This window comes from Macrosteles quadrilineatus, unplaced genomic scaffold, assembly GCF_028750875.1.
Source record: "Macrosteles quadrilineatus isolate MER2022 unplaced genomic scaffold, UCM_ALF_1.0 Scaffold_1__1_contigs__length_201487025, whole genome shotgun sequence".
In the NCBI taxonomy this organism is placed as follows: Eukaryota; Metazoa; Arthropoda; class Insecta; order Hemiptera; family Cicadellidae; genus Macrosteles; species Macrosteles quadrilineatus.
This window is the reverse complement of record NW_026542594.1, coordinates 85,402,329-85,420,021: the sequence shown is the minus strand read 5'-3', so window position 1 is coordinate 85,420,021 and position 17,693 is coordinate 85,402,329. Positions and strand designations below refer to the sequence as shown.

Genomic DNA, 17,693 nt, shown 5'->3' with positions numbered 1-17,693 from the left:
GTCCAGAGTGTTGGAACTGTTTATGACGATTAGATTAAGGTATCTGCAATACTTAAATGCTAAGGAAAGGGAGGGAAAAAGGTCCACGATGTAGGAAGTGGTGAAGGTAGTAGTTAAGGCGAGCTGTCCGGAGTGTTGGAACTGTTTATGACCATTAGATTAAGGTATCTGCAATACTAAAATGCTAAGGAAAGGGAGGGAAAAAGGTCCGCGATGTAGGAAGTGGTGAAGGAAATAGTAAAGGCGAGTTGTTTGGAGTGTGGGATCTGTTTATGACGAATAGATTAAGGTATCTGCAATACTAAAATGCTAAGGAAAGGGAGGGAAAAAGGTCCGCGATGTAGGAAGTGGTGAAGGAAATAGTAAAGGCGAGTTGTTTGGAGTGTGGGATCTGTTTATGACGATTTAATTTAGGTATCTACAATCTTAAAATGCTATGGGAAGAGAGGGAAACAGATCCGCGACGTAGGAAGAGTTGAAAGAAGTAGTAAGGTGAGTAGTGTGGCGTGTGGGAACTGGAAACCGTTTGTAGCAGTTTTAATGTATCTGCAATGCATTAATCTATCTGCAATTTATTGTATGAGCATCAGCATAGTGTGATATCCGTCTGTGGCATCTAGATTAATGTATCCTCAATACTAGAATGCTATGAGAAGGGAATGAAACAGGCCCCACGACGTAGGATGTGGTGAAGGAAGTAGTAAAGGCTGGCATTGCAGAGTGGGGGAACCGTTTGGGCAGTTAGATAAATGTATCTGTAATACTTAAATGCTATGAGAAAGGAAGGAAACATGTCTATGACGTAGTAAATGGTAAAGGAAGTAGTAAGGCTAGCAGTGCAGAGTGTAGGAACTGTCTTTGGCAATTACATTAATGTATCTGCAATCCTAAAATGCTATAGGAAGAGAGGGAAACAGGTCCACGATGTAGGGTGTGGTGAAGGAAGTAGTAAAGGTGAGCAGTGTTGAGTTTGGGAATGGATTAATGCATCTGCAATGCTAAAATGCTACGGGAAGAGACTGTAGACTGTATGTTAAAATGATTACGAAGAACGAATCGATACATATTTTCTATACATACAATCGTTTACAATTGAAATTTACAACTGAGCTGACAACAGCTGATTTTTACTCCATAGAGGCTAAAAACTATTTTTACTCCCTAAATATTAAAAATGCTACCTACTTTAGACCCGCAACGCATGCATTAAAAACTACTGTTTTTACTGCAGTATGACAAAAACAATATAATATGAGCCCTTGATAACTCCACTCCGCTCAATTGTGTGGATGCCTCTGCGAACGCCACCTAGTTATTTTAACACATACTTGCATTTTAGCATTATATACATACGATAGGAGAGTTGAAACTACAATCTCAAAAATGATGATATATTTGTTAAAATAATTTTCATCCTACAGAAATTATATTGTATTCTATTACATCGTTTTCTTTTTACTGAATAATCATCTCTTTTCTTAAGTTTTTCTTGTATAAAAGCTTAAGCATTTGTAACAAAGATCTGTTGGGTTAACACGATAAGATCATTCAAACCTACTTGAGTAATGTGTTTCATATATTTTTCATTTACTGTTGGAAATTTTATGTTCTAGAAATTTTTGGCGCCATTTAGTGTAGCACAATGGGGTTTTCCCCTTAAATAGGTAGTGTTTAACTATGTGAATATACTGGAAGTGTATAGAACCATAATTTGCTGTGCAGACCAATAGAAAACTGTTTCATTAAGTAGGTTGCTGTAGGTATAATGTTTAGAAGATGCAACATTTCACTGGGGAAACTAGAGTTGAAACCCTATAGTTTTGGGAGTATAGGTGATTGCAAATTTAATGTTTTTACTAGAATAATCATTAAGTTAGCATTTCCCAGACCTGATCTTTGGTTTACTATAATTTGAAGTCTGCAAAACTTCAATTCATTGTGTGTTTAAATCTTGTTTTGTAATTGAGTTTTAAGTTTCATTCTTGGACTATGTCTACAAAGTAACTGGGCCCACTATGGTTTGACTGTCTTTTGCAACATTCTTTATAACTTTTGGCACTGATGTTGGTCTTTGTTTGAGACACAATATTGAAACACTTTGTTATGGTACTTGAAATGCTGAAGTAATTTGATTCAACGATAGTAAGAATTCAAATGTTGGTTACCGATCTTGAGTGCCTTCTGTGGGTCCGCCTCCTTGTCGACGTACACATGACAGATTCCCTCTGCATGACCCAAAACTGGGATGTGTTGTGATCTCTCCTGGATGCTGCGGACCAGGTCGCTGGACCCTCGGGGGATGATCAGGTCTATGTAGCCTTCCATGGACAAAAGGTCGCTGATCTCATCCCTAGTGGAGATCTAAAACACACGGCATTAGAACATTATTGTGATTTCAAATTATTTTAAAAGTTTTTGTTACATGTGCTTACACATAATGCACATTAGAAGTAAACCATTTCCCTAGTGATCATAACAGGTTTTTGTTTCCATCACTTGTGGGACCGTGATATTGTCAGTTTAAAAGAACAGGATAATAGACCGATGTCAGATTGTCAGGATAACAGACATTTGTTTATAAATGACTACAGTTGGGGAATTCACAAGAACTTTGGAATGAAATACTGAAACACAGTTTATACGTGAATTAAACATAATATTTATTTTATTTGCTAGGCACAGCAAAAACCTAGAGTATAAATGTAAAACTTTATAACCTTATATAACCTTATATAACCTTTACAACCTATATACAAGACACTTATTTGAGATAAAAGCTAACAGAGGTTGATAATGAAAAGAGTGACAGTTACTGTAATTAAGACTTCACTGCAACTTATGTTGAAGTGAAGTGATAATTTCCTAACTAAGAAAACATTACGTTTAGATTTTTAAAAGAGTTTCCATTTTAAAAAATCCATCGATGGTTAATGCATCGTCTTGCAATAAGAGTAATAAATTACAGGTATGGGATTTCCCTCACTTCTATAAGCAAGAAGCATAAAGAGCCAAGAGAGAGGACTGAACTGTGAAATAATTGATTAACTTGATTGTGACAGTTTCTAAGAGAATTGAAGATAAGCAAGAAACAAAATTAGCAGCTTGGGAATAATCCAGCCTCTTCAGACAAGAGAATTTATACCAGGCAATGAGGTTCACAGTAAAGTGATAGATCTAACTTGGCAAACCCTGGAACTAATTACTCTTTAAAGTGGAGGGAAGCCACAGCAGCAGCAATGTATCGCCACTTACAAGTTTGTTGTGGATTGCATCTGAGTGTGTATTGATCACATGCTTCATTTAACTTTTAAATAGGCTAAATAATTTTGTAAGCTTTTTTCAAAACTCTTAAAAGATTTTAAATACATAAAACTAGGGCATAGATAAAAAGTACTTAGGCTAATTAAATTACAATTGTTAACTGTTCAAGAAATGTAATGTATAGCCTACAGTACGGTATATGAGCTTATACAAAACCTAACAATGGTTTGATTTTGAACCATAATTTATGGACCCCTGAGCTATTGTCTGTTCTTCAAGAATTATTTTAGTAAAACAAATTATTATAATTATCAATTTTCTAACCTTTCATTGATTCATTGAGAACAAAATATAATTTTTTTTATGAACAGTTGTTGATACATTGTGTTGTATTATTATTTACTAGCAGAGTACCGTCCTTCATACGGTTTTGGTGTATGAGTATAAAATGCTTATTGCAGTTATACTCGTGCTTTGCGTTTGCAATGGGAGAAGACATGGTTTATGAAAATATGGTTCTTTTAATTTACGGTATACTATAGTATAGCAAATAACCCATACCTATAATGTTCTACCATTGTACCAAATCAATAGAAAAAAGTAAGGTTCTCATTATGTGTATCACAGCTTTTTGTTGTTGCTTGGTTAACATTAAGCATAAAAAATCAATAGTGCTGCAGACTGTTGGTAAACCTTATAAGAATAAAAGTCTAGCCTGTTAATTGGAAATGTGAGCTATCATCATGCCAAATTTCAGCCGAATCCGTCCAGTACAGTAGTTGATGCCTCATTTAACTAAAAAAAAAAAAAAACACTTTTTGAACTACAATGTTTACAAAAAAATATAATTTTAAAAAAGCAGATGTTTACTTTCACCAAATGTTTTGTAGGTTTGAATAATCACAACATTCTGTATTGGTCATGATTTGAAATAGTGCCACAATGTTTCCACAGAGTGCAGCACAGACAACTATTTTACTTTTGAATAAGTCCAAATATATTAAACCCCAATCACAGCACACCTGTGAAATCAACAACGTTTAAATTCTCCAATAATGCAATTTCCAAATTTGATCAAAATATGTTCATAAACAAGCAAACGACAACAGTTTATTTATTCTCCATAAAAATAACATGGGAATTTTAAATTAACAGTTTTTTGGAATTTTCTCCGTAACCATTTGGCGCATAACAACGCTTCAACATACTAAATTATTTGTTTTTTTAAGCTCTACAAAATGGTTTGGAAAGAAATTTTGTCTTTTTAGGGTCAAAAATGGGAAAACCCTATTTTTACCCCATAAAACCCCCCATAAACCCCCGTTCCCATAGTCCGATCATGCTGGTTCGCGAACTCGTTCGAATAAATGTAGGTTTACTCGTTTGTACCAAATTTCAGCAAAATCGGATGAGTTTTGCTCGAGTTATCACACTAAATTTGAACGGATGGTGTTTTTGGTCTCTAGGGACCTCAAAACGAAAAAGAAATCGGTCCCGGGTCCAGGTCTTACCATGAGTACCTACTATGGTAATAGCTTATTACCTATAGGGGAAATTCACTAAAAGGGATTGCAATGCCTTAATATTTTTATCTTTTGTTCTATGACCACAAAGTCTTACATAAATTATAAAGTGAATAATAATCAAGCATGCTATCTAGGGTATTCAAATGCCTCTTAATTTGTCACTAACCCACCACACTACTGTCATTAAAAGAAGTCCAATAATACTAATGCAAAACATTAATCCACCGAAGCTGTGCAACATTGCCAGACTGACGATTAAAAAAAATGACACCAAAATTGATTGAAGCAAAAATTATCAGTGGTAAGTTTAAAGGATAAATAACTTAGTCTTAATCCCAAGAATACTGATGATTTCATCAGAATTATCCTCTGAATTTAAGTAACTACATTTCCTTTGTGTCTTGCTTTCGCAATCACCATTATAAGGCACTAGGGCAATCCCTGACTATCGTCGGTTTAAATTTAGAAAATGCATGCTTTTCACACGGACGACGGACAGCTGTATGTTGCGTGCCCATGTGGTGGTAGGTACACCTAAAAACTTATATGTTTATACATCTAATGAAAAAACAAAAAAGTGTTGTTTATCCACTGGCAATTAAGTAAAATATTCTTTTTTTTTGTATACACTTTTACTATTCATTGTAAAGAACAAATTACCATTTAAAATAATAGTTGTTAAGCGCAGTAACGTGCGCCGGGTAACTGCTTGTTTATGTATATAAAAAAAAGACGTGTTAAAAGTTACATTACTTATAACTCAAGAACGGCTGGACCGATTTTAATGATTTTTGATTCGTTGGATTTGTCTTTGTCTCGATTAACCTGTAGGCATATTCAGTTTTAAATTTAAGGTTAGGGCTTAGCCTCACTGGCCTGAAAAGTTTGTATGTTAAGCTTGAGGAGTTATTGGAAGAATCTAAATAAATAAACAAATATATTAATTGAATTCCCCTGTAAATACTTTAATTTGACAGTTCAAAGAGCAGAGGTTAAGAGGTTTTATTTGGTTAAACATGGCTTTAAATTACTGAAATAACCAGAAAAAAATTGTAAACAAAGCACGACATCTACAGAAAACCGGACAGAACTAACAATAAAGTTGGCTTCATCTAGTTGTTCCATAAGGATGGGAAACGTACTAAAGGACTATGTTTTATCCATGGTAAAACTATTATAATACAAACCAACGAGATGGCGTTTTGCACTCCCACAGTCGCCAATGCTTCTTGAACAACAGAGAAGAGTGCTTTGTTGCTGTGTGATGCCTCCTTGCCTCCCTTCAGCAGTAGACCATTGGCAGAACTGAGGGCCAGGGCTGCCACCTGTTGCCATAAAAAAACAACAATGACTTGTGTAAATATACAAATAAAAGTTTCACCCACATAAATTGCACCTCTAAAATATTTGCTGTTAAAATTAAATGAAACATCGTTCTCTCTTAAGTTAAGTTGACATACTTAGTGTTGCTATTCTATATATTAATTTGAAACTGGTTTTCTTTGTGACAGCTAATTTGAGAGAACGGCTGGGCGTAGAAACTCGGTAGAGGTGTCTAAAGAAAGGTCTTGGTCTGTTGATGAACCATCAAAAGAGAAACATGGTGAATTCCCTTGGGGCTCTGCCCCAGTGGCCTTTAAATTCCCATCCCATGTTATTCTTATGGAGGAAAACAGGGTTTTTGTCACAGCTAATTTAAGAGAACGGCTGGGCGTAGAAACTTGGTAGGGGTCTCTAAAGAAAGGTCTTGGTCTATAGACGAGCCATGAAAAGATAAACGAGGTAAATTTCCTTGGAGCTCTGCCCCAGAGGCCTTTTAAGTTCCCTCAGCAGATTTGTTTACATTACGACCATATGCATAATTTTACACTACTTTTTAATGAAACAGCTGTTAATATTTAAACTGTGATTTACTGAATTTGTCAAAATGAAGTATTTGCAATGGTTTTTTTCAGTTTTTAAAATCAATTTTCTTCTGCAATCTGCATCGTGTCATGTTTTGCAATATAATGTTTTATTACCAAATCAGGGGAAAATCCTGATATCACAGTAACTCTTAAAAATATTTCTTATGGAGTTAACTTATATCTATTGTATGGGTTGGTTACTGCCTTTTTTACCACTTCTTGGAGATTGTACGTAGGCGTGTTGTGCGTAGGCAATATTCTTCGGCGTATTGCATCTGTAGACGATATTTGGGTTGGTGTAATTATTACAATGGAAAAAAGCAAGAAATCCTGGACAATTTGATATACTAAAAATAAAACTGAATTAACAATGTGCTACATTTCTTGAGCAATCATTGAAAGAGCCGATTTGCAAACAATGGAAACGTAGGAAAGTCAAAAAACACAACCAAGTAGAAGAAATATAAATGTTTTTTTTATATTTATAATCGTTATTATAGACAATCTAATGCAGCTAAGAGAGGGAAACGTTTGTAAAAAACACTAAAAAACTACATCAGCTTTTGAAAAAAATGAGATATTTACAAAAAAAAAAAATGATTTTATCTAACTGTTGTGTACATCTTGAGTATTTCCATAATCTTTGAGTCGACTCTTATAAAGTCATCCGAAATTATAACTGTTAATTGTTTAAAAAAAACGCCTGTAATGCTTCGCAATTGCTCGAATTCGAGCAACAGGTACACTAGTACGGTATGGTATTAAAGCTGGAATGCTGAGTCCCTAGCAACTGATCTTCATAATCAAATATGTGAATAAAATAATTAATACTATGAAACCCCATTTGCCTTCACTGAAGATGCTTGTACCGGTAACTCTGGATTTAGTAGAGATCGGACTGATGACCAATGTAACATGTTTAAGGTGTAGAAACGGAATTTGCATTAATATACAGTGACATTTGTATCAAGCAAAACTGCTGTGACACTTTTGGATCAAGTCTGAAATGGTACTCTGTTCCTGTCCATCTGATGCTTGTGAGCCAGCGACAGCGATAAACCATTGAATTAGGGAGGGAAGGACGAGAAACTACCCGGAAGACATTGGGTTATAATATGCATACAAATTATATTATTTTATACCGTAGATGTATCTCTCTCTTTAAAGTCAAAGGGGAGGGGGATGACTGCCCAACGCTTGCCCAATTCATGCCCCTGCTGTGTGTATTTTTAATAATGTTTTTTTAAAATAATTTTCTTTGATAATTTCAGATTTCCTGTCCCAGCACACTTTGTCAAGGCATACATCTGAAATAGTTACATTTCATTCTATTAATATAATAATCTCAGTTAGAGAGACAGACCTGAGGCAGACAGTCGGGTCTGGACTCAAAGATGACGAGGAGTACTCCGATGGGGACAGTGACCTGAGTAAGGTCCAGGCCCTGGGCGAGTCTTGTCCTGCGCACCACACGGCCTACGTTGGTGTGACTCGTCTCTGCAATCTGTCTCAAGCCTGGTGAAAACAGTGGAGTTACAGTAAGAACTAAAAAATGTAAACGGTTTGAAGTCAGTAGGCCTAATAAACAAAGAAGATGCTAAATACAACCAGACCGTTTACTATTGATAGGAAGATATACCAATCCCATGTTAGACCTGTACCCAGTTTTAGCATAAAAATGATCACATTAAATTGGGCCTCAAAGAGAGTGTACTGATGTCAATTACCAATAGTCATTTGTGTTGAATAAAGAAATGACTTTATTAAAGCCAAACTGGAAGTACCGGTATCAACAACTTAGGGAGGAAATATTAATTATGACAGTAACACATTCTGTGGGAGGCTCACTCAACCCACAGAGTTCTACCAATGGCTACAGCTGCTTGCAGCTGGTCTATATAGCTGGGATAACTACTTTGGTAACCAACAATCAATTTCAGAATTTTGTCATTTCTATACTGTATGTGGTAACTAATATAGGATTTTATACAACATTTTAAAAACAGCGAAAAAACTTTTTATATAGAACTGTTAGCGACATTATTTAAAACTATTTAGAACTAATAAATTATTTTCCCCTAAAGTATACGTTCTCCTCAATTGTCCAAGATAAGGATCCTTAGATTTGTCAGTAAACTGTATTGATAGCTTTGGTGATATTTACCAGCGGCCAGTGACTTGAGCTTGGAGGGTGAGAGGGACAGCCTAGACAGTAGAGGCTTGGCTGTGTTGTTCTTGGTGGCCTCCGCGATGTCCTTGGCGTTGGCTGCTAGAATGTCTGACTGGCGAGAGATGAGCAGATCTGCCAAGGTGAAGATACAGTTGGCTCTGTCACTGGGACTCAGCGCCTGCAACTTCCTACTGCCCGCACGAGCTGCAAACCAAACATCTCTTGAGATTTAGTAATCAATATGATGTTGATATTAACAAAAGTTTTCAGATGTTCGCTTAATTTGATTGTAATGTCTGAGTCCTCAAAGGTTAGTTGATTGTTGAACACTGAAGAAATAAAAGTATAATTTTTTATGCATATACACCTACTAGCAGATATTCGGCGAGCATTGCTGCACTAACAAAATACATCTGTCTGTGTGAAAAGCATGTTTTTTCTACATTTAAACCGACGATAGTCAGGGATTGCCCTAGTGCCTTATAATGGCGATTGCAAAATCAAGACACTCAGGAAATTGTAGTTGCTTAAATTCAGAGAGTAATTCGGATGAAATCATCAGTATTCTTGGGATTAAGATTATTTCTCCCTTAAACCTACCACACTGATAATTTTATCTTGAATCAATTTTGACGTAATTTTTTAAATCGTTAATCTGATAACGTTGCACATAGCTTCGGTGGATTTAAGTTTCGCATTAGTATTATTGGAGTTCCTTCTTTTAATGACAGTAATGTGGTGGGTTAGTGACAAATTGAGAGGCATTTGTATTCAAATGGTGTATTCAAAATGTGTATTCAAATGGGTATTCCCGAGATAGCACGCACGCTTATTATTCACTTAAAAATTTATGTTATTGTGTGGGTATAGAACGAAAGTTAAAAAAATTAAGGCATTGTCATCCCTTTTATTGTTTATAATACTTTGATAAATGTTTTTTTTTTATATTTAACATTGGAGAATTTAAATGTTGTTGAGTGCACAGGTATGCTGCGATTGGGGTTTCATACATTTGGACTTATTCAAAAGTAAACTAGTTTTCTGTGCTGTGTAACGAGTTATTTTTCCTAGGGGGGTAAATATTTGCTATTTGGCCCGCGCGTCTGTTGAGGCAAGCAAGCGGCAGCGGCGAACCTGGCTAGCGCCCTTTGACCCGGCTTATCAGTTCGGATAAGCTTGGGTATCCCGGGACTACTGGATAGCCGAGAAGGACTTTCTAGTCGTGGATCCCGTGCAGTGAAGAGCGAGGGTGTGTCTAGTGAGACGTCCAGTGGTGTACGTGACAGTGGTGTCGGAGTATGCTGGTGGTGTGATCGCGCCGAGTGTTGGTGCAAGTTGGGTACTGACCCACTTGTGGTGAGTGGACGACTTGATATTATTCGTTTGATAATATTAATATCTGGTTTTATTGCGAGAGTTAGAGTTGTAACCGTGCTGGTCAAAGCCTGACGGTAGTTAGGATTTATATTAGTCAGGAATAATATTAAAGTGTATTCCTGACGGTTCTGGGCAGGTGCTAGAGCGCAAATAATATAATTTAATTGACTGTAGTAGATATTATTTTGCGTTGTACCTAGAGTTAGTTATATTACTAATAACTCTGAGGCCCGACAAACCTAGGCTGCACGATTTAGCGTGCGTAGTTGGAAGCACGAGGCCAGTAGGCTAGTAGCTAGTTTTATTAGCCTATTAACAGAAGCCCGGCTAAGCAATATAACGTTGATATAGTAGCAGTAGTGGTAGTAGCAGTAGGGTTGGTATTGATTAATCATTTAATTATTTTAATTTAACCTGAACAGCTTGCTTAGTAATCCAACACGTTAGCTTGGTAGCTTGGATAGCGGAGTACCGGCTATCAGATAATATATTTATCTAGTGTTTGGAACATATTTAATATTTATTTATCTGCTACTAAGTAGCTCAATATTTTAATAGTGCAATTGCCATTTAATTTTGCTTGTTTGGCTTGGTATTTATTGAGACCAGCTACTAGTGGTGTAGTCACTCTACCTATAGTGTACTTGTATATTATTATGTGGTACGATTATTGAGTGAACTGTTTGATTCTTAGCTTGGGCATTAGAGTTGTGTATTGGATTATAGTGGCCTAGTAGACCCCGCCTGGTGATAACACGCGTTGTGGTTTTTATTGGCAAGTCGTCGTGTAACTCACCGTGTTTTAGGCACTCTGGGCTTAACTATTGGATAGTTAGGACGAAGCCCGAGTTGCGTAGTCAGCAACGACCCTCTAGGAGAGTGGAGAATCGGCGTAGGCCTGGTAGTGATTATTGCACGTTTGTTTTGGTGACTTGTTTTTGACTTGTTCACAGTGCCCGTGTATGAGCCAGTCCTATACCGGTTAGACCCGGCTTTTGGCCTAGTGGTTTCCCTGACCTTATCGCAGACCCTGGAACTTTACCCAGCCATTGTAGGCTGAGTTATCCCCGGCAAACGGTAGCGACTGCTGCACTTTTAACTATATTTTCCCAGTGCAGAAAACATCGTCGCAGCTGCACTCTGTAAAAACACTTTGGCACTATTTCAAATCATGTTTAATGCTAATACAGAATGTGTGATTATTCAAACCTACGAAACACTTGGTGAAAGTAAACATCTGCTTTTAAATTATATTTATTTGTAAACATTGTAGATAAAAAAGTCTGACATTGACCCACTTAAAACCCTCTGGGGCAGAGCCCTTTTGACGGATCTGCACCAAACTTCACTGAACCATCCTTGAAAGATGCTTAATAATGCCTGAAAGTTTCATTACAATCTGTCGAGTGGTGTTGGAGTCCATAACGTATATACATATATACACACATACATACATAGTTCCTCTTTTATAGATATAGATATAGAAATATATACCTATTGTAGTCAAATATTACCTGATATTTGAACAAGGATAGTAAATTAATGATAAACATATCTTATTATCAAAAACGTACCATTTTCAGCCAGTACATCAGTGGAGGCTACGCCTGTGGCGGGAGCGTCAGTGAAGAATGTTCCCAACTTGCGGCCACTGATGATGGTCTTGATGGCCTTCTCCTGGTGACCATTGCAGATTACAACACTGACCCCCCTCTCAAGAGCCCAAGTTGCTGCTTTTACCTGTTACCAAAAATAGTATGGCTTATTTTTATGTAGACACTAAACAAAACAAGTACCGTACCGTAGATCTACAGATTTTTCTTAAAAATTGAGATTTGGGAAATCAAACTTATATTGTGTCAATAGTATTGACATTATTCCAGAAGACTAACAACCAAAACTACTTATAAAACAAGTCATTGCTTTTACCTTTGAATCCATTCCTCCAGTGCCGACCTTTGACTTCTTGCCAAAGCGGATGATGTCGTGCATCTCGGAGGTGTAGGTGTGAATGAGACGAGCTCCCTCGACCCATGGAGGTGCTGTGTAGATACCGTCTACATCTGACATGAGGATCAACAAGTCAGCCTGTACCTCAGCTGCCAACATGGCTGCCAAACTGTCATTGTCCTTGATACTGATGATCTGTTACAGACACTCTGATTAGTATAATCATTGACTATTGGATACTGAAGTCAAGTAGACATCTCATCTATGTGGACGAGCTGTTGCCAATCTTTTATTAAAAAAGAACATGTTTGAGCCAATTATTACAGATTGCAATAATCTGTCGGTGGCTCACGTCAACTACGATGATTTCGATTTAAAAACTAGTAGTCAAAGGTAAACTTTTCTCAACTGATCATAGTACGGTATCTTATTTAGATTTTATGGTCCATATCAGAGTACAGTAGTTGATTGATGTAACATTATCTAAAGTGATCCTTTGATCCTTCATGCCCCGTTTACACACTTCAGCCAGTAGGCAGGTGGCTTATCTGCCTAATAGGTAACTTTCAATGTAAACGAAGGAGGCAGGTAATCTGCCCATCTCAATTTATAAACAAATCTTGTTGAGCAGGTGACCAGTAAAATTCCACCCTCAATTCCTGACTTGCATCGCCTAAACATAGCTTTTACTTATAAACTTCATTTCAAACAAGGGCTTTTTTTTGTGTTCTTTCAGTTAAATAAATTGAAATAATATTGCATGTTGATGTTGTCAAATTAGACAGTACCGTACCTAACTTCTAAAAGCTATAAGGTATAGAGATGGTGAGTTGTATTTTTCCACAGATCAGTGAAAAGATCTTTTTGTTAGACTCTTTGACTATTAATACAACTAGACATTCCATCCAAATGTTAAATTTGTAGCTAGATTTTTTTTTATCAAAATCGTCTTAGTTGATGTGATCCACCTACAGACTGAAAGGACTGAAATAACAAAAAAGTATGTTTTTTTGTTATGTCTTTATCGCATCATCCGCGAAAATTCATTATTACATTTGTTTACGACAAAAAGAATGTTTACTGCTATGCAAAAGTAATGTTTATTATCTTTTATGGACATAATCAAACATAAACATTTGTTGTGGTTTTATCAACTGTTTCAGTTTGCAACAGCCAAAACTGAGTACAATCATTGTAAATTTGAACTTTAAATGGAAGGCATACTTAAAAAATGCAATTAGTTTTCAAATGTTCCTAACAGTAAAAGAAATATTCCAAAGTCAATTGTTAATCCATTGCGTTGTTAATCAAACAAATAATAAGTAGTGTAGCCAAAAATAATGTTCAAAAGACAAGTGAAAGTGGGTCTTTTACCATTTACTATTGGATACTGAGTAGGCCTATACTAAGTTGTATTAATAGTCAAAGGTTTTTACCTATTCTTGACCACACATTTAAAGTGCTCAAACCTTGCAACTTCAAACATATGGTCTCAAATAATATGTAGGTAATGACTCACTTTCTACTTTTGATATGAAAGATATACTAGGTAGGCTAGGGGCGATGAGGAAGTTGGACAACGTTAAAAACAGACACTGCTTAAGTCTGACAAAGATGAAAACAGACAACGACAAAACCGGACACATTGAAAAAAGTGTCAGAGTTTAATGTTGCACGCAAACGACGAATCCGGACACATTATTAAGTTGTCCGGTGAAAGCGTTGCACGACACAATTAAACCGGACACATTGAAGAAGTTTCACAATTTAACGCTGCACGCAAACAACATACCCGGACACTCTTAATTTAAGAGACTGTACACCAGGCTAAATCAAATTCTCAGTCTCGCTCGATCGTCTTTGTAAACTCTGAATGAGCATCGTATTACAGAAATTTCGTCAATACGCTTTATTGTTACAAGGCTTATTTGAAATCGACTATTATACTGTGTTGTAGTGACATAGCTCAGCAAAACACATTGAAGATTATAAATTCAAGAATTTAATTGCATGTTTATTTGGTCAGTGTAAAGTTTTGCTCGACATTAGTCAAAATTACAGGCCTATGGGGCTATACATCGTGTCCCAAAAAGAATGGATCAAATCTATAGCTTAATATAAGTGTTGCTAAAGGGTCGTAGAAAAGTCAATTAAGGATAATTTTAAGTATTTATTAGTGCCCTTCATCAATAGTAATTAGCTGTTCCATAGTGGTTGTTGGCACCTTTGAATTTTCAAAACTTAAAATTGCAATATGGAGATGCAGTTGAAAGCACATAATGTATATTGAATGGTTTATAAAGACGAAATCTGTGGAGTGTTTTTTTTTGTCTGGGGATTTTTTAAGATCAAGTGTATTGCTTGTTGATCTCTAACATGGATAAACTAACTAAATTAAGCAAAAAGATGCCTTTGAAAAGATGTCTAATGAAAAGCGCCACAATGTGTGGTTAGTGGTGAAATACCGCCTAAATTTTAATCAAATAACATTTTCAAATATATAGTGTCATTTATGTTTTTTTATGTCTCATCTGGTTGCGTGTTACGTTACAGTAAATACTCAAACTCGTGTATCTAAACATTTTGAACTACCAAATCCCAAACAATTGACTTTGACAGGTAAAAATGTACAGTTAGGTCCCAAAACAAGAGACTTAAGATAAATGTCCAGATTCGTCGTTGCACGACACGACAAAAACCAGACACATTGAAAGTGTGTCCCAGTTTAACGTTGCACGCAAATGACAAACCTGGAAACTTAATCTGTCTTAGTTTATCGTTGTCTGTCCCTGTCGTTGTCCAACTTTCGGCTCGGCCCCATCCATAGGCTACTCTAGCCAGTAATTTACAGTCATAAAGTTGCCGTGTTAAGTACAACTCAGCTTCTAATTAACTCTATGGTTGATTTTAGTAAATAGATTATCCATCCATTTATAATATTATTTGTTGAGGAGTTGACATTTCATTTGATTTTCTTTTGTCAAACATTAAATGTTCTTACTAAAAAAATATCCATCCTTGAAAACGTGTATATAAATTGATTTTATGTCAAGTATAAAATATTGAAAATGCTATTTTAAATACTTCTGGCTTTACTATGGACTATACTCTCTATTGTGTATTACCTTTTTGCCAGTTTTCTGTATGTCCTCCTCAGCCGCTGGTGGGGGTGAGACGGCGTCGTTGGTGTTGATGATAGGAACAATGTTGAGACTGATCAGCTCAGAGAGAGTACTGAACAAGTTCTTGCGAGTCTCCTCGTTGTAGAAGTCAGGTTTAGTCACTAACACCTGACCAACAGAGTACACAGTCACAGTCACTGATCATAAAGGTACCACCAGCACATGCTGTTTACATCAATGTGGGACAAATAAAGTCACTTGTATGTCAAGTTAAAATACAAGGGATATTGGACCTCTTGGTTTAAAATAAAAAGTGAAGTGTAAAATTAATTGTTCATTGAAAAATAATACATTTGACTTGAGTGTGAAATTCACTCTGTTATTTATTTTGACAACAAAAAATAATAGAATGTGATCTGAGTGAATTTCTTCTATAAGGAAAAGGGAAGAAGCCATCGTAGGTGATGATAAGACCTAGACCAGGGACCGATTCACTTTGTCACTTTAAAACTGGCTGGGTAGATGAGTGGTTATTATAGTGCTCACCTAACAATAAAAAACAATCAAAAGGTTGTCACTGGATTCGAAAATAGGTCCAGCTGTTTCTGGTAATCGGGATTTAAATAAAGGTCTTGGCTAATGAAACAGCTGAACTTAGTCAGTAACAAAGCTACACAGATCATCACACTTCATTCTAGACTCATCCTTCACTCATTGGATTAAAATACGCAACTAGGTGGCATCCTCAGCACAATTGATTGATGATTAAATAATTAATGTCCTGAAAGGAAAAAAAACACAATTTGAAAAAAACACCACTTTTGAAAAACACTTTTTGTTTAAATGTATATAGCCTATATGAGATTTACCTGAGCTATCTTTACACCATACTGTGCGAACATAGCATCATACAGTGACATGAGTCCTGACTGGCCCACAGCAGCTGCAGCTCTAGGCTCTACCATGGTGTTGGCCTCCTGTACAACAATACAATTGGTGGTTGGTACAATATTATACTAAACTAATCAACAGCTCATTGCATCAATGTTATAAGTTTGAAACTTTTACATGTTTGAAACTAATCCCATATCCATCATCACTATTGGGCTCGATTGCCTATACATGTGAAGATAAATATTCTATGAGTATAATAGACCGACTCCTCTGTTGATTTCTAAGAAAAAAACAGCATAGATTATCCTAGGAAAACAAATAGCTAAACGTTTAATTTGTAGTTATTTTTGTCTCACCCTTGTCCTTGAATAATACATCCTGGTCAATCCAGGGGTACATTTGGCAAAATCCTCGGCACTGAACAACATTTTTTTTATTCTGATGTCCCCAGAGGCTAAAACACTATTTGTTCAAATGTTCATACATGTATAAATATATGTGTGTGTGTTTCCACAAACACGATAACTCGAGTAATTTTGGTTCAATTTTGATGAAATTTGACATGAATGTGCAAAGCTAGATAAACTTGAATGAGGAATAAACAGATACAGGTGTTGAAGTTTTGAAATAAAAAAAAATGGTTTTATTCAAATATTTATCCTTACACATGGAAAATGCAAAATTTTTATTATCATTACAATTATCATTATAGAGCTTAGAAAAACTAACTAATTAGTAAATTTTAAAGTGTTGTTGTACAGTTACACATGTTATGAAGGAAAATACAGATTAATGGTTTCAGTTCAGCAATCTCTGACACATACTTTCTCCCGTTAGCTTGTCAACAACCCTTCATGGCACATAGGTAAGCAGTGAGAGTAACTTTGATTATTTATTAGAAAAATCTTAAAAGTTGCAATAACTTTTAAACAGTAATTTTTACAAAGCTAGGGGTTGCACCACTTTATTTAGGGATTAAGGTTGAAAGGACTATAAAATACACACAATTTACATAAAATATTGGTCAAGTTGGTTTTATTTGATTTTCCGTTAATTAAATAAAATAGGTTTTTATGGAAAGAATCACAAAAGTTTCAATAAACTACAGTATTGAAATTTAACAAAAATGCAACTTTTACCTCCCCTGATGCAGGAAACCTGTACACATGCAAAGAAATACACTGTAGTAAAAATCATATCTGGCAAATGCGTAAATTCAATTAGTCTGCAGGTTTGCTGCAGCGGTGGTAATGTAATTAATAGATGATCAAATTTACCTTAAACTTTAATTATTTTAAAGACCATTAAAGCCTAAGTAGTTTATTTAAAAGCAGATAAAAATTGTTTGAGTAAGTACCTACCATAATTAAAAGTAAAAATTGTGATCTGGAAAATTAACAAGGTACTGGACAAAATTCCACCCATGAAAATCTCTATTAATTTAATTGAAGGTTCTTGCTCTATATTCAAGTGAAACTCAAGACAG

The 17,693-nt window shown here is 35.8% G+C and overlaps 1 protein-coding gene across 2 annotated transcripts in view; it reads right to left on the bottom strand.

The window, feature by feature from the left end:
* Positions 1-17,693, bottom strand: part of LOC128983711 (delta-1-pyrroline-5-carboxylate synthase) — a 50,139-nt gene that overhangs the window by 10,488 nt on the left and 21,958 nt on the right. For both annotated transcript variants that reach the window (XM_054403113.1, XM_054403114.1), the window contains 8 exons: positions 16,183-16,290; positions 15,317-15,481; positions 12,171-12,386; positions 11,816-11,981; positions 8,859-9,068; positions 8,058-8,209; positions 5,975-6,112; positions 2,166-2,361 (listed from right to left, as the gene is read on the bottom strand). In XM_054403113.1, coding sequence (XP_054259088.1) covers positions 2,166-2,361; positions 5,975-6,112; positions 8,058-8,209; positions 8,859-9,068; positions 11,816-11,981; positions 12,171-12,386; positions 15,317-15,481; positions 16,183-16,290 — 1,351 coding nt within the window. The remainder of the gene's footprint in view (positions 1-2,165; positions 2,362-5,974; positions 6,113-8,057; positions 8,210-8,858; positions 9,069-11,815; positions 11,982-12,170; positions 12,387-15,316; positions 15,482-16,182; positions 16,291-17,693) is intronic.